Source organism: Schistocerca americana, chromosome 2 (genome assembly GCF_021461395.2).
Source record: "Schistocerca americana isolate TAMUIC-IGC-003095 chromosome 2, iqSchAmer2.1, whole genome shotgun sequence".
Lineage (NCBI taxonomy): Eukaryota > Metazoa > Arthropoda > Insecta > Orthoptera > Acrididae > Schistocerca > Schistocerca americana.
This window is the reverse complement of record NC_060120.1, coordinates 325,973,465-325,995,641: the sequence shown is the minus strand read 5'-3', so window position 1 is coordinate 325,995,641 and position 22,177 is coordinate 325,973,465. Positions and strand designations below refer to the sequence as shown.

Here is a 22,177-nt window from a genome sequence, read left to right as displayed (position 1 = left end):
TGGTAAATACGTTGCATTTGCCTTGTCTTTTTAAACCACCAAAGTTTGTGTTGGTGTTGTCTCCACAAAATGCCACACATTTATTTTTCTCAAGATCAAACATTACGATAGTATTCATACAAAATCTTGAAATTTTGTCAGATGTTTCATTAGGTAGGGAACTCACCTTCAAAAGTTTGGTCTGAATTCCCTGATTAATATCGAAAAACTGAACAACAAATGGAAATATTTTAGTGGCCTTATGATTGCTGGCATCAGTGGATATCCCGTAGAAAGAAGACTTTTTGATGTATTCAAGGCTTTCCTTTACACTCTGGGGAGCAATAACTCCTTTCACTACGGCTGACGCTTTAGTTCTTGCTGAACTAAACTTTTTTGCAATTGAAGAATCATCAAACATAATGCTGTCAAGCTTATTAGTACAATCACTAGATCTATAAGTTTGGTGATGTTTTACCGTGTGGTAGGCTAGTGTAAGCTCGGCTGCTCGAACTTTCATCTCTTCACTTGACTGATGTTTCACAAAATAATTTTGTAGAGTTTTACTGCGGCTCGGTGCACTGTATCTGTTAATGTGTTTCTTTGACCTGATGTGATCAGCTATGTCGGAACGTCCACCATGACTTATTCTAATAAAACAGTTACATACGGAACACTCTGCTTCGTAATCAAAACTACCTTTCTTAATGAAATTCCACTCCTTGGAATAACAGTCACTGAACCTGCAGGCACGTTTCGGCATTGCGTTTCACAGTACTGCAGCAATAATACCACTAATATGAGAAAAAACTATTGCAGTTTGTCTGACAAAACTTCAATTACTACACTGTTCTGACAATGAGTGTGTGAGTAAGTGGCACGACAATCGGACGGTTTCATAGCTCTGTTACAATAATACAGCTTACTACTTGTTGGCCAAAGTACCGCTCAAAGTAAATTATTGCCTGAGTGTATCAATACTGATACTGTGATTACTAGTATGGGACAATGGAGGTTTTAGACAAATAAGCTAAAATATATTAATTTCTTGTGTTGTATTTCCTTTAATATAGCAAAATCCCAAAAATTTGAGAAAGTTTCACGAAATGTGTTTAAAAACTGAATTCCAGGACTTTTGAGTGTCCCGAAACAAATTACCGGAACACAGGGATGAAAACCGGGACAATCCCGGTTTTCTGGGACGTTTGGTCACCCTACTACAGTAACAATGAGTCACAGTTGGAAGTGGCCCGTCCTACAAATACCTGGATATAACACTTTGTAGAGACATAAAATTGAATGCACTCACATGCCCAGTTGCGGGTAAAGCAGATTTCAGCTTATTGGTAGAATATTGGAAAAATGCAATCAGTCTATGAAGGAAATTGCTTACAAATCACTCGTGTGACCCATTCTAGAATACTGCTCACGTGTGTGGGACCTGTACCAAATAGGACTAATAGGGGATACTGAACATATACGGAGAATGGCGGCATGAACGGTCACAGGTTTGTCTGACCTGTGGGAGTGTGTAGTAGAGATGCTGAAGAAACTGAATTGGCAGACTCTTGAAGATAGACATAAACTATCCCAAGGAAGCCTGCTCAAAGAGTTTAAGAACTGTCTTTGCATGATGATTCCAGGAATATATTACACCCTCCTACGTATCTCTCACAAACTGTTACATCAAGATTACATTTATTACAGCACACACAGAGGCATTTAAACAATCATTCCTCTCACACTCAGTATCTGAATGGAACAGGAAGAAACCCTAATAACAGCTACATTGGGACATAAGCTCTACCACGTACTTCACAATGATTTCCGAATACAGAAGCAGATACTCCCTCATTCAAAGTCAAATACAGTATCTCATTCTGTTATCACAACATCCACTTTATTTTATAGAATTATTTAAAGCTTATTTGTGCCTGGAATATTTGTGACTATTTCTTAGACCAGCATCATTACGTTCACTTCTTTAGAGTAGTCAGTTATTCACGATTTAAATAAAGCACTATTGCAAATTATTCATTCATTGAAAGTGCTCTATGTTTTCCAAGAAATTACATGTACAAATGTGACTGACTCATGAATAAAAGCATAAACTCAACAAGCATGCATGTTGCACCAAATGTTCTACGAGTGCCCCCCTGTCAGATGACATACATCAAGCAATAGTCAAGTACATTCCATACTTTATGTAGCAACATCCTGTCAATGGTCATCACACAACAGAACTGATGTGTACTCTGAGCTGTTCCAGCATTCTTCGTATTTGGGGTACATAAACACAGTCCTCAATGTACCTCCACTGGGAAAAGTCACAAGACATGAGGTCATATGACCAGGGGAGCTGAGGGAACAGAACCACATCATCTTCATCACTACACCCAATTCAGCGATGTGAAAGTTCATCATTTAGGTAGAGACGAACATGGATGCTCCTCTGAGAGGGTGCACAATCTTGTTGGGATATGAAATTCTTGGAATCAGCAGTCAGTAGTGGAAACAACCACAACTGCAGTATATCAAGGTACAAAGTACCTGTCAGTCTCCTCACAGAAGAAAAACAACAGGTACTTTTCTGTTTACAGAGACAACCAGTGTCCCTAAATTGTCAATACCAACACACAGCACTCTGTTATATGGCAGTTCTTTTCCATAATTTCTTCTGAATGCACTCTGCACTATTGTACAAAAACATCTCATGTATTCCAAGACACAAAAACTGACTTCTTACTTTGTCTTCATTTTATCAAGGCACTGCACCTGTAATTGATGGGCACAATGAAAATTCGGTGAGTTGACAGTGCTGCTGTGCATCAGTCATATTTGTATTTGTGAACTTTGGAAAATAAACAACTCTAAAAATGAATGAATCATTTACAAAAGTCCTATATATTGTCACATTAGTATCAATGGTTGAACTGCACCAATTTGCTGAAGATCACTATACAAAAATTAGTACTCTCTCCTCATATCAGATTATCGACCTCAAATGCAATGGAAACAGTCTTCACAATAAAAACTGTATAAGTTTAACAAATATTTTTTAATCATTAGTTTATTATTTACATGATAAATTCACATGGGTCTCACGACAGTCATATGAAGGCCACTTACAATTCCAGTAGAAAAACATGAAATGTGCCAATAATGTTTTGAATTGGGCATTTATTTTGTGTGTAAGAAAATTGGAAAACAAGTCCTCGTGAATAAAAGTCAGATGATACACTGTGCTTAAATGAAAACATCTAAAAGAGGACCACTGTATTTAGTTGCTGAATTATTAACAAATTTAATGCAAGTTAGGAACTGGCATGTATTGTAGCTTTGCACTGAGCCAATTTATCTGAAATTAATAACTGTGTAGTTTTGGTACAATAATGCTCTGGGCTACTTACATTCAGCCTGATTCCGTGTTATGAAAACTGAGATGCCTTTTGAGTATTTAATTAAATAGGACATGACAAATTCCCCCTTTTAAGCACTCATGAAGGTGGAGCAGAGGGTGAGGGACAGGTATTTACCCTACCTGAATCAAGGGCTATGCCTACTTATACTTCGGGATTTCTAAGGATTTCTGTAACAACGGATGTTCTACACTTGGCTGGCACTGCACCACCGCCACACAACTTAATAATTAGAATCCTGGGTATATTCGTTTTAATGAAACGACAATAGCAAACAAAAGAGTATGTGATTTGAAAATGTACCAAATATATCACTCAGAACATCTACATCAACATCTGTACTCCACAGGCTACCTATGAGAGTGTCACAGTGCATACTTCTAATATCACTATCATTTCCCTCCCTTCCCATCTGCATGTTGTGATCATTTCATGAGACATATGTGGAAGGAATTTATATGATGTGTGACTACTTTCGACGTATGTTCACGGAATTTTAGCAATAAATCTCTCTCTCTCTCTGTTGCACCACACTTCTCTCTCATAGTGTCAACTACTGTTGTTTATTAAGCATATCCATAATAATACTGGAATTACTTATTGAACCTTTAATGAAATATACTGCTCTTCTAGGGGTGCTAGCTTTGACATATCCTCTTGAACTGTTTGCTAATATTACATGCTGTTTTCTGTTATGGAATCATAAAATATGACCAAATTATTGTTTGATTGAAGAAACAATTTAAGAATGGCCTTATCAAGGCAGCCTATTATTTCCAAATATTACTTTATTACAAGATCTGTGTCATTTACGTCATGAGTGGGAAGACTGCATCAAGATTACATACATACGAGTTATTTGCAATTTTTCATATACATAAAGAAAAATATTCACAATATTATTTTTTCCATTCACTTTGGTCACTATTGAAGATTCTCCAATGGGGCATAATGGATACTCTTTTAAGGTCCTGTGCTATTTTCCTTTTGAATGGTCCTGGTGGCAGGGACTGCACTTCTTGGGGTAATGAGTTGAACATTTTTAAAGCAAGCACTGGAAAACTAGCTAGTGTTCCAGACAGTCGACGATTTCGTATCCTCTTGTTTCAGGCGTCATGATTATGCGCGTGTCTTGCCTTGGTTTTCTTTTACACTGATGAGCATAAAAAAATGTACTGGCTGAAGATCCTCACTATTCCTAACCAGGTGAATATACAATTGCTTGATGCAATGACTCTGACTACTTTCTTTTATAACATTAATACATCCTGGCAATCTGCAGTGTGTCCCCATAACAGTAGGCCTAATATATGCGGCTATGAAATAGTGCATAACACACCGTTTTAAGGTATGGATCAGTTAACACATCTTTTAATCTCCTCGGAAGGTATATTACATGGGAGAGCTTCGAGCGCGCACACACACACACACACACACACACACACACACACACACACTCTATTGCTCATTCATAGATGCATTTGCTGTCAATCATGAATTCCAGCAGTTTGATAGCCTCCATATTATCATAGTATCCAATGTTACTAAAGCTGCCATAAGATGTGTTTTTTCTTCATTCATTTTCATTTTATTGTCAATGAACCATTCTTTGATGTTTTCAAGATGCACATTTGTTGCTTGCAGGTTTCTGCAGGAGCTTTTCCTTTGGCAAAAAGAGTAGTGTCATCAGCAAACTGGGTTATTCCACGTCAAAGGGACCAGTATTAAAAAGTGTCCCCCACTTGACTGTCTCCAAATTTAATGAAATTTGGTATGAAGGTTCTATATGGTCTTTGATGATTATATACCAAATTTCAGTTCAGTATCTTCAGTGGTTGAATTCTTAGGGGATTTTAAAGAGAGGCTACTCACTTCCGCATCATGTACGAAGGCGCAAATGTATGAACTTTGCTACACTTTTGTAAAAGTGCTAGCACACCATGGGAAAAATTAGGGATTTAGCCATACCTAAATATAGATACAAGCCACTAAAGTGGCTAAAAGATTCGTCATGATATTCTGAGAGCCATGGTTTGACTGACCACTGCTACTTTTCGTATGAGCCAATCACTCCTAAACTTCTACCTATGATGTCTATATATCAATCAAATTTAATTAGCGCTGGATGCCCAGATGAAAAGATAGGCACCTGAAAAGTTGGCCAAAATTTTCTACTTACAAATTTTAGGGGGGCAATATCCCAACTGTGCCTTCTTCGATCCTTTTTTTTTCTTGCCGCAGCTGGATAAAGGATTCTTTAGGCTTTCAAAGCTATATTGTTTAATTTCTGGATCGAAAGTAGGGAAAGTGGATTACTGATAAATACAAAAATTAATACAATTTGAAGTTGATATATAGACTGGCAATGGCAAGGAAAGCGTTTCTCAAGAAGAGAAATTTGTTAACATCGAGTATAGATTTAAGTGTCAGGAAGTCGTTTCTGAAAGTATTTGTATGGAGTGTAGCCATGTATGGAAGTGAAACATGGACGATAACTAGTTTGGACAAGAAGAGAATAGAAGCTTTCGAAATGTGGTGCTACAGAAGAATGCTGAAGATAAGAAGGGTAGATCACGTAACTAATGAGGAGGTATTGAATAGGGTGGGGGAGAAGAGAAGTTTGTGGCACAACTTGACTAGAAGAAGGGATCGGTTGGTAGGACATGTTTTGAGGCATCGAGGGATCACAAATTTAGCATTGGAGGGCACCGTGGAGGGTAAAAATCGTAGAGGGAGACCAAGAGATGAATACAGTAAGCACATTCAGAAGGATGTAGGTTGCAGTAGGTACTGGGAGATGAAGAAGCTTGCACAGGATAGAGTAGCATGGAGAGCTGCATCAAACCAGTCTCAGGACTGAAGACCACAACAACAACAAATCAAAAACCGTGTAACTGTAGTGTCTTTTAATAGTTTAAGATTTTCATGTGGTCTAGGGAAAGTAACTATGCTAATAAGAAGTGTTTTTAAATTATTTTACAGTGTAGAATATAAATAACAAAACCTCAGAAAGTGCCCTGAAGATTATAAAATCTAGAAGATCATAATGGAATGCTATGTTGCTTTAGAAGGTTTTAACCCTACAATCCATTGTCACTCGGTTTCCAATGGTATTTTAAAGCAGCAATAGTTTTTTAAGGGTCTATCCTCACAGCAGTGATATACATTGCTGAATCATCACTTTCAACTGCTGCTTTCATTATTGGCAATTTTCACAGTGTCAGTCTTTTGTATGGTGTAATCTTTGATGTTGACACTGTACAATCTTAGTGTTGAGTATTGAGTATTTGAATAATCAGTAATTATTGTTGTAGCTGAAGGTAAGCACGAAAACAAAATATTTTGATAGCCTAATTTGTATATTTTATATAAAAACAACAATGAATATTGTCTGAAGTCATCACCATTCTATCATGGAAAAAGGGAACTACAATCAGTTAAGGAAATGTAACCAATTGACAAGGAGATTCTTCAGTGTAGGTCTGGGCTTGGTTTCACTGAAGATGCCCAAATTTGTTTAAACCAGAATGCCTTGTTGACGGCAAAATTTCAATTCCCGCGGAATTTCTGCAACCCATTTGGTAAAGAAAAACATATAACCAATAAACACTGCAATGTCTGATAGGCTGAAGTTACTGACTAATGAAGTTTTTAAACCTGGTCAGAAAATTTGTACCAAACGTAGACATGAAATGCCCACCCAGAATCATCCTGTCAGGATAAGCAAGACTAACCACCTACTGAAGACATGGGTGTTGTTGATGCTTCCTTTACTGCTAACACTTCATTATCATCACTTGGAGAATCACTACTAAAGCTTCAACAGATCAGTGAAAGGGATTCAATGAGATACATAAAGTGCAAAGGTCTGAAAGTCCAATGCAACATTACTAAGGTAATTGCCACAGCTGCTGGTGTGAGCCAAGTAGTTATTGCTCAAATACAAATGGAAGAGTGCCATAAATGTAAAGGTATGGACATCTTAATTGAACAACTTAAAATTAAACTTCAGACTTCAAGCAATAGCAGTAGTTCAAATTTCGACCCTGCCCCCAAACAGCTGCACTACGGAAAAAATTGCTAAAGAATTTGCTGTTTCAACTAAGATGGTGAAGAAGGCTAGGAAACTAAAGATGAAAAACAGGATTCTGGCAACACTTGCAAACCCAAAAGGGGAAAAAGCTCATTGATGAAGTAAAACAAAATGTCCTTGATTTCTAGGAAGATGAAGATTTTTCTCGTTTATGCCCAGCAAAAAGGATTGTGTTGTAGTAAGAATAAATAGGGAAAGATTCACAAGGAGAAACACCTGCTCCTTTGTAACCTTAAAGAAATGTTCATTGCTTACTGTAAGCAATATGGAAATGAACTAAACTTCTCAAAATTTTGTGAGCTCAGGCCAAAATGCTGTAGTACAGCTGGTTCTTCTGTATGACATTCAGTATGTGTATGTGCAATTCATCAAAATGTCAAATTAATGTTGGCTTCAGCAACATCCATTCAAGATGACTACAAGTATTTGATGAAAAAAACTTTATACAGTTTGGAATTAAAAAATTGTATGCTCCAACATTGCAAGGAATGTCCAGGTAAAATGTGACTATAGGTTTTTATTGAAGACTCTTTTAAAGACTATGACCCTGAAGAAACAATGGAATACAAGCAATGGGTCCATTCTGGCAGAGACACATTGGAGACTTGCCAGAGAACTGTTGAAGATTTCATGGAGGCACCGATTTTGAAAATTACCAGTTTAAGAAGCCATCACTTTGTGTCAGAACACCAAAGTTTATTTCTTAAGCAGCTAAAAAGGAATCTTGCAGAAAGTGAATTAACTATACTGATAGATTTTGCCAAGAATTATTCATTTGCTTTTCAGGTTTCCATTGGGAGAATAGTCAGGCCACATTTCATCCAGCTGATGTCTATTTCGATGGCAAAGAATGTCAGAGCATTAGCATTCGTATGGCCAGCAACTGTTCTGTCATAATACCATTGCTGTCTGTGCTTTTCAAGTAATGTTGATAGCATATTTAAAGACAAAGACTGAAAACATTAAGAACATTTACTACTTTAGTGATGATTCAGCTGCTCAATATAAGAATTTCAAAAAATTCATCAATTTATGCCTGCACGAAAATGAGTTTGGCATCACTGCCAAATGGAATATTTTTGCAACAAGCCACAGTGAATTGCCATGTGATGGAATTGAGGGAACAGCAAAAGGACTAGCAGCCTGCGCTGGTCTGCAGAGTACCTTAGATAACCAAATATTGACTCCATATGATTTATTCAAATTCTATGATGATATTATTTGAGGTGCAAAGCTTTTTTATGTACCAAAAGAAGAAACTGAAAAAATCCAACCAGATCAAGCAACAAGGTTTACTATGGGACATACAGTATCTGAAACAAGAGAAAATCAATTAATTGTAATCAGCCCAGAGTAAGCAGAGTTTCCAGTGATGCTACAGCATTCACAGTTAACATCTTTGAAGCAGACGAAGAAATTCCAGCAGTCTCAGTTCCAAGATTACAACCAGAACAGTGTGTTACTTGTGTGTATGGCAATTTTTGGTGGGTTGGAAACGTGAAGTTTCACAGGAATAACAAGATGTTCTCGTCAGCTTTATGCATCCACATGGTCATGCTCATTCCTTCCACTGGCCGACTGCTAAAGATACCTGCTGGATTCCTGAGCAATGTATCTTCATGACTTCAGAAGCCTCATCAATATCATCACCAGGAAGACAATACAGTTACCCACAATCTGTCATTGACAAAATTGTAGAAATGCTTAATGAAAAATGGAACTGACTCTTTAGTATTTTTGTTATGCAAATTTGCTGTGTTTTGTACTATACTTGTTTTTATGTCATGTTAAATTAATGTTTGAAACTATATCTAAAAACAAAGATGATGTGACTTACCAAACGAAAGCGCTGGCACGTCGATAGACACACAAACAAACACAAATATACACACAAAATTCTAGCTTTCGCAACCAACGGTTGCTTCGTCAGGAAAGAGGGAAGGAGAGGGAAAGACGAAAGGATGTGGGTTTTAAAGGAGAGGGTAAGGAGTCATTCCAATCCCGGGAGCAGAAAGACTTACCTTAGGGGGAAAAAAGGACGGGTATACACACACACACACACACACACACACACACACACACACACACATACATATCCATCCACACATATACAGACACAAGCAGACTGACTTATACACTCGAATAAAAATAATTAACCATGGGACTTAACGTTAACGAGCAAAATATTTGACTTTTCAATCTCCTCCAAGTGCTAAAATAATAACTTTTGAAACGTATTCCTACTTGTCAGACTGACAGATCCAGAAATTAAAAAATATTTTTTTTGAAAGCTTAAAGCATGGTTTTTCGAGCTGGAGCAAGAAACAGAGGAGTGAAGAAGACACAGTTGAGATATTGCCCCCCTAAAATTTGCAAGTAGAAAATTTTGGCCAAATCTGCATATCTTTTCATCTGGGCATCCAATGTTAATTAAATTTGGTTGATTTATACACATCATAGATATGAATAATCCTCTGAAGTTTTGGTGTGATTGGTTCATATGAAAACTAGCAGTGGTCAGTGAAACCATGGCTCTAAGAATAGCGCAACGAATTTTTTAGCCACTTTATGGGCTTGTATCTATATTTAGGTAAGGCTACATCCCCAATTTTTGCCACGGTGTAATTCAGCATAAACTGTCTGTGTATATTAAAGAAAATGACCAAATGTTTGCTAGAACTTTTAAAGAAGCCTAGCAAAGTTGCCACATTTGCGCCTTCATACATGATATGAAGGTGAGCAGCCTGTCTTTAAAATCCCCTAAGAATTAAGCCACTAAAGATACTGAACTGAAATTTGGTATGTAGCCAGTAAAGACCGTATAGAACCTCCACACCAAATTTCATTAGATTCGGAGATGGTCGAGTGGGGACCCCTGGTCCCCTTGATGTGGAATGACCCAACTGTAATATGTGGTTATTACAACCCAGATCCTTGATGTAAATAAGGAACAGGAGAGGTCCTGTGATGGATAACTGGGGTACACCATGCTCCAGTTTTTGCTCTTGGGAGACTGCATCATGAACTGATACTACATGCTTTTGGTTTTCAAGACAGGATTGAAAGGTAGCCAGCACACCACAACCAATACCATAACACTGTAATTTACTAAGCAACATATTGTGCGAGATGCACTCAAAGGGCTTGCTGAGGTCACAGGGTGTCAGTGCCAGACTTTCCTTGTCTTCAACCTTTTGCCCTATCTTCCTGATTGCTGCTGTAACCAAAGACTTCCTCTTGCAAAAAACCTGATGTATGTCCTGAATGGGGTTTTTGTCTTTGGAGTAATTTTGTATCTGGCATTGCATTACAGACTCTACAACTCTAGCTACGATAGGATTATGGAAAATGATCTGTAACTGGACACTTCAGGTGGGTCACTTTTTTGGTAGACTGGTACAGTGCGTGCCACTTTCAGGATAAACATTTGTTGACTTCTATGACTAGAGGGTGAGCAAGCTCTGGAATAATCTTCTTCAGGAATGTGCAAGACATGCCATAGATATCTGCACACTCTGCATATTTTACATGTATTCACTATTTTTACCATGTCCTTAGGATACACTTACTTCCAGTTTTTAACAGTGCATCAACTTACTTTTTTATACAAGACGTGGGGTCTAAGCCTTGTCTGGAATTTCATTTAAAGTATTTCTTAATAACCTTAAAAAGTACTGGTTGAAGGCATCAGGACAATAGAAATTTAAGGCAGAGGTAGGCTTCTTCCTGTGCTCATTTACCAGATTGCAAGCTGCTTTACATGGGCTAGGAGCCTCTTTAATGAACTTGTTATTGTATTTCTTCTATGCATCCTCCATTCCCTTTCTGTAAATCCTCTTGGCTCTTAAGTAGGTACAATGAAGCAGGTATTTGCTTGAAAGATCTAAGGCTGTCTTCATGTGTCTGTCATATTTCATAAAAAAGTCTTGATTTATCTAGCTCAAGTGTAAATATTTTCCCTTTAACAGGTTTTCCCCTTCCTTGCAATTTGCCTGCAGGATATTTCTTGAGAATTAACAGCAACATATCATCAAAATTTGTTTTCAAGGTTTGGTTGCAACAGACATTCAAATGCGGTATTGCCCCCATGTCTGAAATTTTCTGCTGACAGTTCACATCAGACAATGCTGCTTTAAGAGCATTTAATAGCCCTCATACTGAATGTGTAGCTTGAGTGCCATGTGCTTGCTTGCAGTTTACTGTTCATGTTGAGTTCTATTACTAATGCACTGTGTTCTGCAATCATTTGTTCAACTACACTGATACTGTAACCCCAATCTTGAGGTTGGTGAGAATGGAGATACCAATAGCCATTAATATTTCACAAGTTTCCTTCACAAATTATTGTAATGCCTTACGATATTCGTAAACTTAGGTGAAATGTTCACAGCACTAAGTTTACAATTCTGATTCATAGACTTACATTATTAGGAAATACACATCAACAAACAACAAGAAATGAGTTGAATAACATAACCAGCAACTATGAAATATGCTTCAATGAACAGCTCAATACAAACTGAAAGCCAGCAGATTTTCATCAAATAAAGGAATTCTCAGTACCCACTCAATGAGATATTCATTTGTGAACATTTAATGAATAAGTTATGTCAGATACAGTAAATCAAATGCTCATTATTAACATCACAAAAACAACCATCAATACTGATTACGAAACAGGAGAAGCGTTTGGTACCTAATTCCCGCTCTCTACAATGGTCTTCGGCTATGGAATCATTCGTATCAAACTTCATTCACACCACATTCAAGGGACTCTTACATGAATGCACATGCGGTTAACACGTAAAATGTGGTGCCTAGTTCATTCATCGTGCCTTTGGGCAGACAAATGAAAGACATCCAATTTTGTTTTCCATTTCCCTTCCTTCCTACAGCATTATGTTCACGCAACGTTAGGCTCAGCAGCTGTGTACTTGCGATTGCCAGTAATACGCATGTAGTCGGGCCACAAAACATTTAAACCTAGTTGTTCGGGAGACAAGTTTTGTATTGAACACTGGTGCTTTCCTCGCTCTGTACGCCCCGCAAAAGAAACGGCAACGAAAAAGAACACTGAAAGAACAAGATCATTTACAAAGATCGAGTTTCAATTAAATTCCACAAATAATCGTGGCCAGGCATCATGTGAATCCAATCAATACTTTTCAACTGTACGCTTTCGGCATTTGAAAGAACGGGACTCGCCTACCATGTTTATCTTTAAATAACTAACTACTCGCTCTCACATAGCTTAGCCTTTTGAATAAAACCTCCGCCGAATCCTTGCAACACCTCTTTCATTTGTTTACGAATGATGTCCACCTACAACATATTAACCCACAATATAGTGTTCCGAGTGCGTTGGCGATACAGTAGCAAAACTTCGAGAATTATGCTTATTTGCACATAAGCTGAAAAATACATTAGAAACTACATTTTTATTCGATCTCTTTATAATGGCGTGAGATGCTCCAAATTGACGCAAATGAAAATATTTCCGTCGATTATTATTGGATTTTTTTTTAATGAGAGGAACTACAAACAAACCGTTTTTAATGTGTCTTACCTTCACTGGTTGGAATTTCAACGAAAGTTCCGTTTACAATCGTTGCCGTTCTTTCTCCATGGACTGCGATTTGATGGTAAACATCACCCTTCAAAGATGAAGCGTATCATCCATAGTTATACTCTATGGTATCATCCAGAAGGCTGGTTTGCCGTTTGCTCTTACAGCCGACAGCGTTTGTGAGAGGCGCAGTGGGTAGAGTTAGATACGTTAGCTAGGAGAACATTGAGTGGAATATCTAAAGTTCTTTGAGGCACATTTGCAAATTTTTCACAGTTCAGATAAGATTGAGTGTTGTACTGTGACGAATTGTCAAGGAAGTGCAATAATGGAACCTCCGGCGGAGAAGTCGGTTCCACCCCCGACGTTTACGCCTGTCATTCGTATGTAGCGTTACTTTTTTTTATAGCGAAAGAATGGTAACGACTTAAAAGTAAATACTGGTAGTTGTATTTATTCAGGGGGCAATCTTGCAAGAAACAGAAAGAACCCGTGGGCTGAGCGAAAGTCTGCCCATATATTCAGACATCATACAACTAAACAACTTTCAAAAATACAGACGGTGCAGGATCAGAATAACTCTCATCTGTAGCTTTGTGTAATGTGGGGTACCAAATTTTCGTAGCGACCGTTAATTTCTTTTTGGGTAATGGTACATAAGTTTCTGGTGGCCCATTGCCCTGAGAAATATAGACGGTGCAGAATCAGAATAACTCTCATCTGTAGACTTGTGTAATGTGGGGTACCAAATTTTCGTAGCGAACATCGATTTCTTTTTGGGTACTGGTACATAAGTTTCTTGTAGACCATTGCCCTATGCGCAAATTATTCAATAAGGTATTGCAGCACTATGAAATGTTATGAGAAGTGCTGATACGATTTATTATTTAGCCACATATGAAATTCATCATGTGAGCCATAACTCGTTGAAGAAAGTTTGGGATGCAACTTCATGCTGGTTGTTTATATGGACATCAGCAATAATGCATTGTAAAAACAGAGTACAAACACGCGCAAAATGCAGTTTATTTGAAAGAGTTAATTGTTTTACCCAGTCACGTACTTTTTTTGCTTATTAACTGTGTTTTCAGTTCTATGTCCATTTGTGCTTGTGAGGTTGCTTAATGTTGCTAGGTGGTGTGTGACACTGGCTGAAGAAACAAAGTTTTAACGTTCCGTCTTATTGGAGTTTTGGGGTTGACCGAAGCGTCCGATCCCACCCGTCGGCTTTGACCCGTGACGTAAGCCTTTTTGTGGTTTGTGACGTCACGACGGCGCGGAATTTAGTTTGTCAGAGTGCCGTGTTTGTAGGTGTCGTTTTGATGCGATCGGTGGTGCTCTCTGGTGGTGTGTTAGGTGATGTTTTTGATTTAGTTTGCAAGTGTGGCGTCGTGTGTGTATTTTGGTAAATTGCTTTTTTTATGTCTTTGGTAGGTATGGATATGACTGGCAGCGTCAACAGTTTTCGGTTGTCGGCTGTGATGGGGGACAGTGCGTTCTCTCTAATACAATATCTTCAACTATTCGGATTTTTGGATGATGTCGTGAAGTGTTCAGTATGTCGTGAAGTGTTCAGTATGTCGTGAAGAAATGAGGCTTACTTAAAGTTCCGGCGTCTCAGACCAGGGACAGCTGTATGTGAAGATATCGTAAGGATAACAGGTCAAGGGAAGTGTCCGATCCCAGTTTATGGGATCGGGAGCTGCTGTTAAGCTGTATAGGTCAAGGGAAGAGTCCGATTCCAGATGATATTGTGTTTAGTGGTATTTGGGGAGTTTTGTGAAGTTGGTTTTTTTCGTCGTTTTGCGTGGTTTTGTATGGGGGTGCGTATCTAAATTTGTTTGTATTTAGTTTGTCCTCACTCAAAAAACCCCTATCTCCCGCGATTGTCCCGTTAGTGTCATTAGGCTTTTTGTGGAACGTGTGTGTGTGTGTGTGTGTGTGTTTGTTTTTCGATGTATTTTCGTCCTCATAATGTGTACGTAACGACTTTATATGCACCATATTGGAATCGTGGTTTATGGTCGTTTCCGCCATATTTGTGACGTCATGGGTCAGAGCAGACGGGCGGGATCGGACGCTTCCGTATTTCCCTCTGTAGCTAAAATGAATTTTGCAATACCCCGCATATATGTAACAATACATTCATTATCAAATCAAAAATGTGAATGAAAACCTCATTTGACATATGTACATATTAGAAACATCATCAGACTACAGAATCAAAACTTATTAAATTTGAAGACAGGCAATGAAACACCGTTCAGTATCAAAACAACACAGAAATTGAATAGGGCCTACACCCAAATAAAATATGTACCTCCAGCGGTGGGTCCTAGGGTTGCCTGTATATTCCACCTGCTGCCTCTGCAGCTTTCACATCAGCGTGTTCCACTTGTAGGTTTGCTAACACCACATCTCATGTGCAGCCCAGTTGGAAACCACTGTCCTGGTTGACAAGATCGTCATGTTACTCATACTTTCACTGCCTCTTTGATGACTGTATCCCAGAAGCTGTTAGCGTGGAACAGCACCTTTGTCTGTTCAAAATCAAACATGAACTTCATTGATGACGTGCTATGTCACTGCCAGTTTGTCGGTTTGGTCAAGGCAAACACTCCTCACATGTTCTGAATGGTGCTGTTGCGAAGCTAAAATTCTGAAAAATAATGTCAAGGTCGCAGAACACAGGCTTACATATGCTTCGTGAGGACAATGACAGTCATCCAAGGCATTGTGGTGGTGCTGTTATGATCAGATGACTGTAGGCAGGAGACTGAGTAGCACGACTGAGGTGCTCCTGCAGGATCTGGCATCAAGTAAGTGAAAAAGGATTCTACACAGCTGTGACAGTGGGGACCATCTTACGCCTCAACAACTCAGGACTGTACAAGGACATAGTTACAGTACTGTACCCTGGGACACCAGTACCACCACACGATTATGGCCTTCTTGAAAACACACGAAGAGGAGCTCAACTATGTCCAATAGTGAACACCATAAATTTGTGTGGCACAGCCAGACACCTGGCACAGCATTTAAAATCTCTCATGGGTCACTGTGCACACCACATTTAGTCAGCTTTGACATCACCTCTCACTCCATATGGGTACAGCTGTAAGATTCCATGGCTCTACTATAGAGTCACTTTGATAACAACATGGTGAAACTAGTTCAAAATGCACTCACCACCACCTGCTTCCAATATGTGGAAAGTTCTATGAACAGATAGATGGAGTCACCATGCATGTGATGTACTGGTATTGGACCATGTGGGGAGTGCTGCATGCTGAAGGTGGCATGGGGAAGTGAATTGGGAGTGGGTGATAGAATGGGGGGGCGGGGGGCAGTGTGTTACCAGAGATTGAGGCCAGGACAGTTATGGGAGCAGATGATGTGTTGCAAGGATAACTTCCAGTTGTGTAGTTCTGAGAAGCTGGTGGTGAATGGACGGTTCCAGATGGCCTGGGGTGTGATCAGCTGAATGTTGTGCCACCAGGTGATCAACTTAAGTTTGAAAAATAGTTTGGTGGTGGCCATTCATCATGGTGGACAACTGGTTGGTAGTCATACTGACATGAAAAGCTGTGCAGTGTTTGCAGCAAAGCTGGTATATGACATGTCTACTTTCACAGGTGGCCCATCCTCTGATGGGGTAAGACGGGTGTAAGAATTACTGGGAGGGCAGCTTCGAGAAGTCTTACTCCTGGGTATTCCACAGGAGTATGGTCTTTATGGCAAGGGATTGAGAGTGGAAGTGGCTGACATAGGGATGGACAAGGATGTAGCATAAGTTGAGTAGGCGATGAAACACTGCTTTAGCAGGGTGGGAAGGATCTTGTGTAGGATGTCCCTGATTTCAGGCTAGGACGAGAGATAAAGTCCTGACAAAGGCTATGATTCAGTTGTTCGAATCTAGGGTGGTACTGGGTGATGAGGAAGGTGCTCCTTTGTAGCTTATTTTTGGGCTAGTGGAAGGATTGGGAGTGTGTTAGGATATGACATGGGGAATCTGTCTGCAGACTAGGTTTTGGGGGGGGGGGGGGGAGTGTAGTGCCTGTATGTGAAGGCCTTTGTGAGACATTCAGCATACTGGGTAAGGGAATTCATATCACCTGAGATACTGCGATGGCAGCTGTCGATATGCAGGGACTTTTGGTGGTTAGTGGGTGTGATGTGGATGGAGACGTCAGAGGGGTGGTCACCATCCAGGAAAGTCGCATGTTGGATCAAGGGGGACCAGGTGAAGAGGATGGGAGAGAGGGTGTTGAGGTTGTGAAGGAATGAGGAAAGGGTGTCTTGAGTCCAGATTGTGAAGATATCGTCATCAAATCTGAACCATTTGAGGGGTTGGGAGTTTGGGAGGCTAGGAAGGTTCCCTGCAGAAGGCCCTTAAACAGACTAGCACAGCAGGGTGCCCTTGGCTGGTGCAGATTTGTTTGCATACTGTCCTTTCAAAGGAAAAGTAGTTGGGTGGCTGGATATAGTTGGTAAGGTACATAAGATATGACATACTGGTTGTGGGTTTACAGCCTGAGAAATGTTGGGAGAGGTAGTTTTTGATAGCAGCAAGGCCATGGGCATGACGGATATTGGCGTATATGGAGGTGGTATCAACAGTGAAGAATCGGAATCCAGGAGATAAAGGAGTGGGGTTGGTGGAGAGTTAGTGAAGTAAGTGGTTAGTATCTTTGATGTGGGAGACTAGCAACCAGCTGTCCTCCAGGATGAATGGCCACCATCAAACTAGCAAGAACAATGTTGACCATCCAGTGGCACAACATGCAGCTCAGGATAACTTGCTCAATTTCAATGGCTGCTTCACAGTCCGCTTTCTTAACTGTTCTGCCTTCAGTCTCCGGTAAACCACTACCCCCAACCCTCCACCCAACATTTTCCCCCTCCTCTGTCCTATCACCTTATCCAAATTAATTTCCCCATGTCACCTTCAGCATGCACCACTCCTAAGGGCTCCAACGCTCACGTATCGCATCAATCTGTGCACCTGCTACCCCATCCTCCCATATTCCTAGCTGGCAAATCGGCTACCACAAAACAGCACTGGTACTGTACGTCCAGCCAGCGGTGTGTGTGTGTGTGTGTGTGTGTGTGTGTGTGTGTGTGTGTGTGTGTGTGTGTGTGTGGGGGGGGGGGGGGGGGGGGGGGGACTTGCACATGTGCATTCTAGCTCTAAAAAGGATTACTCCAAAAGCTAGCAAAGTTTTCTTTCATTTTTCCTTTCAGTGAGTAGTCTCCTTTACTCCTAAAGTATTTACATTACCAGAACTTTCCTACGTATTCATACTTTGGTTGCCTACAAGAATGATGGAGAATCCTAATGGTAAGCTGGGATATTTCATCTACAAGAAGCAGCCACACATGTACCTGTATCTAAAAGCAAGGACCTGCCATTATCCAGCTCAATACAAATCTGTGCTCAAGACCATGAAACAAATAGCATGAGTCATGTGTGACAAAATCTGCTTACTGAGTTAACAGAACCTGTGTAAAACTTTTAGTAATAATGGCTGATGTTATTTCTGTAAGCAGGGCTGTCCATAGCCAGTATTTCCAGTATTGTGGAGAAACACAACATAAAAATGATTCTATGACCAACTATTAAAATCAAGGATATGCTTGCATCAGTCAAAGAGCAACTAGGGCTATGGACACCCAGCATCTACAGCATCAGTTGTGAGTGCGACTTGCAGTACATCAGCCAGGCACAGCACTGTTCAGAATAGACGAGGAGTGTTCTTCACCTGGGCCAAATCAACAAGTCAGCAGAGGCAGAGCACAACATCAACCAATGCCAAATGTTTGATTTTGGACAGATCAAAGGTGCTGTGTCATGCCAACATGTTCTGGGATTTGGTCATCACAGAGGCAGTGGAAATAGAGTACATGATTATATGTCAACCAGGACAGTGGTTTCCAATTGATCTGCACATGTGGTGTAGCATTAGCACAAAAAAGGTCGAACACTATTATTTGCAAAGCAGTGGAGGCCATGTTTGTAATAGACAAGTAGCACCACAACTAGACTCCCAGACTTGCTACCCACCCACAACTCAGCTGATAGCCTGCGAAGATTTAATCAAAGAAATACATTACCACATGAGTTCACTCAGTATGTTGCACCATTTGCAGATGGATGACCTGCTCCTAGCAGTGTGATAATATTTTTGTCAAGACTGTGCTGTAAATCATTGTGAAGTAGGTGCTCAGCGAGTTGAAAATTATCTATTGCTCAAGTTATCCTTTTTATTGGTATAGGTACCCTGTCATCTCAAAGACTGTGCTTTCCTTCAAAATTTGGGGGGTGAAATATGAAGAAAAGTGCATTGAGTAAATAGTAGGGAGGACATGGGAATCATTAAGCCTTATTAGGCTACAAGGAATATGAATAAAAGAAAAATTCTAACTTCTGCCAGTTTCTTGTAGTGTCAGGAAATTCTTTTGTGAGTTTTAGTATTTTATTTTTTTTTTTTTAAATCTCTACAGATTGAAAAGTGGTCCACCAAAATGTGTTTTAGTCCTGCTATAAAAGTGGTATTGTGAATATACGCGCACGCGCGCACACACACACACACACACACACACACACACACACACACCTACCTTTTACATGACATCTCATTCTAATTTTTTGGATTCACTCTTAAAAACCTACAATTTTCAAAATGTGTAGGCCTACTAAAAATTATCAGTCCTGCAGCTCACTCCATATTATTTGAGGGCTGTTTTTAATGTGTTACCTCGCACACAATAATTTGTCAATCCTGTAGTACAATGTCACTAATTTAAACTCCTGTGAGACATAATATCTCTCTCTCTCTCTCTCTCTCTCTCTCTCTCTCTCTCTCTCATTCCATAAAGCCCCAGGTGTGAGTAATTTGCCCTTACATTGAAGTTTCAGACAGCCCTGTGAAATCAACACCTCAGAAAGGGAACCTGACAGGAAATGCAAGAGTCATTCGGGACCTGGTTGCAGACATGTACAACTGGGTACAAGCTTGGAATAGACATCATAAGGATGGTTACAAGATCTTGAAGAGCATTGCAGATTTGAAAATTCCTGCATTGTAAGTATAGAGGTTCCAGTCCGTCATTTTCTATCATAACATACATTTTAAATTGAAAGCGAGGCTGCTTGTATGCAGTAGCCTATATCAAAGTAATTTTAAGATAATGGATATTCCACGCGGAAACACTAAACAAGAGTAAGAAAATGCAACAGCTTGCCTGGAAAAAATTGGAGGGCGGCAAGTACACATATGCGACATCATCTCATTAGCTTTCAAGCATATTATTGCTCTTTTTCTTGCATTAATCTTGTGTGAAGGTTACACACTCACATGCAGCACCCCCTCCCCCCCACCCTCCACACACACACACACACACACACACACACACACACACACACACACACGACAGAATGACAGATATTGAAAAATAAGTGACCAGGGGATAGAAAACAGCTGAAATCACTCAACAGAGGAAAGACCTCTGTACCTGATGGAATACCAGTTGGATTCTGCACAGTGTATGCTAAACAACTTACCTTCTTCCAGCAGCAGTTTACCATAGACCTTTGGAGCAGTGAAATGTTCCTGATAGTTGGGGGGGGAGGGGGGGGGGGGGGAAAGCACAGGTCATTCCCATTTTTAAGAAGAGTCGTTGAGGATAAGCAGAAAACTATAGGCCTGTATCTGTGATGTAGGTCTCTTGCAGTATTTTAGAACATGTTTTATGCTTGCATATTACAACATTTCTGAAGAGCGAAAATCTTCTCTGCAGGAATCAACATGGCTCTGAAAACAATGATCATGTACAACCCAGCTCACTGCGTTCATTCACGAGACCCAAAAGCAGTAGATAGAGGTGCCCAGGTGGGCACAATGTTCATTAACTTTTGGAAGGCCTTCAATACAGTCCCACACTGCCGCATATGAACAACATACACTGCTTGATAATTGCTAAGGAACAACAGATACTGGCTAAGCAGCAACTTTCAATTGCTATGGAACACCGACCAGTGACAATAAAAGGAAATCTACAGGGTGGGGCAAGTTAACTGTAGTGAAGCCCATGCACAAACGCTCTATGTGCATTCAACAGTTCATGTAGTATGGTGTCTGAAGAACATTGTTAAGGAAAGAGATAAGTGTGACACTCTGTGTGGTATGGCAACATGTCTGCAAGACATCATTTGAGGGCTTACAATTGTGGATGAGCACTTGGATGGCTTGAAGCGGGTCAAAGTGTCACTACTGTGGCCATAGTAATGGGTGTCCCTAAAAGTGTCATCTCGCAGTTGAAAAAGGCCACTAAAGGTGGAAATGATATGTGAAAGCACACTGGTGGTTGTAGACAGACCACCACACCACAAGAGGCTCAATGGGTAGCCTGAGAGGCGAAAAGGAACAGTTACCTCACTCCTAGGTAAATCGCTGCAGACCCAGAAATCACTACTGATACATGTGTCTCTGCCAGAACTATTTTTTGGTTATTAAATCTGTCTGTTTTGTATGCTCGGAGGTCTATTAAATACATTCCACTTCAACTGCACAATCTCTGAGAAAAACTTCGTTGGTATAGGGAGCATGTTGGTTGGGGTCAGCAACAGTGCTGTAAAGTGATGGTCTCTGACGAATCCTCCTACACTGTGGCATGTGATCCTGGCCATCAGTTAGTGTGGGGAGAGAGAGCCACCTGATGAGCGGCACGGTAGATCCTGACTTTCTGTTTATGTACAACAGTCCCACCCACACAGTATCGCTGAGATGTTGGACACATTGGAGAGTGAAGATACAGAACTTGAAATGGCCTACATTCTACCCAGACCTGGACCCTATAAAGCAAGCCTAGGATGCTCGTGGCAGACATGCTAATCAATGAACATCCCTCCTCGAACTGTGCAAAAGCTGAAAACCACTGTGAGAGAGGAGTAGGACAATATCCCCCAAAGACTCTTCAACAGTCTGGTAGCCAACATGAATAACAGGTGCAAAATGTGTGTTAGTGCCCAAGTAGGGCGTATTCCTTGCTGATAGTCTGATGTTAACCTTTACGTTGGGAGTCTGACCTGTGTCATACATGAACATTATTTATGTCTCT

At 40.1% G+C, this 22,177-nt stretch overlaps 2 protein-coding genes across 2 annotated transcripts in view; one reads left to right on the top strand and one right to left on the bottom strand.

Moving 5' to 3' along the window:
• LOC124593759 (zinc finger protein 345-like) overlaps window positions 1-13,191 on the bottom strand; it is a 192,070-nt gene extending 178,879 nt beyond the window's left edge. The window contains exon 1 of the mRNA XM_047132110.1: window positions 13,058-13,191. The gene's annotated coding sequence lies outside the window, so the exon portion shown is untranslated. The remainder of the gene's footprint in view (window positions 1-13,057) is intronic.
• Window positions 13,181-22,177, top strand: part of LOC124593760 (cyclin-dependent kinase 2-interacting protein-like) — a 117,381-nt gene continuing 108,384 nt past the window's right edge. The window contains exons 1-2 of the mRNA XM_047132111.1: window positions 13,181-13,440; window positions 19,971-20,142. Coding sequence (XP_046988067.1) covers window positions 13,386-13,440; window positions 19,971-20,142 — 227 coding nt within the window. The 5' untranslated portion in view covers window positions 13,181-13,385. The remainder of the gene's footprint in view (window positions 13,441-19,970; window positions 20,143-22,177) is intronic.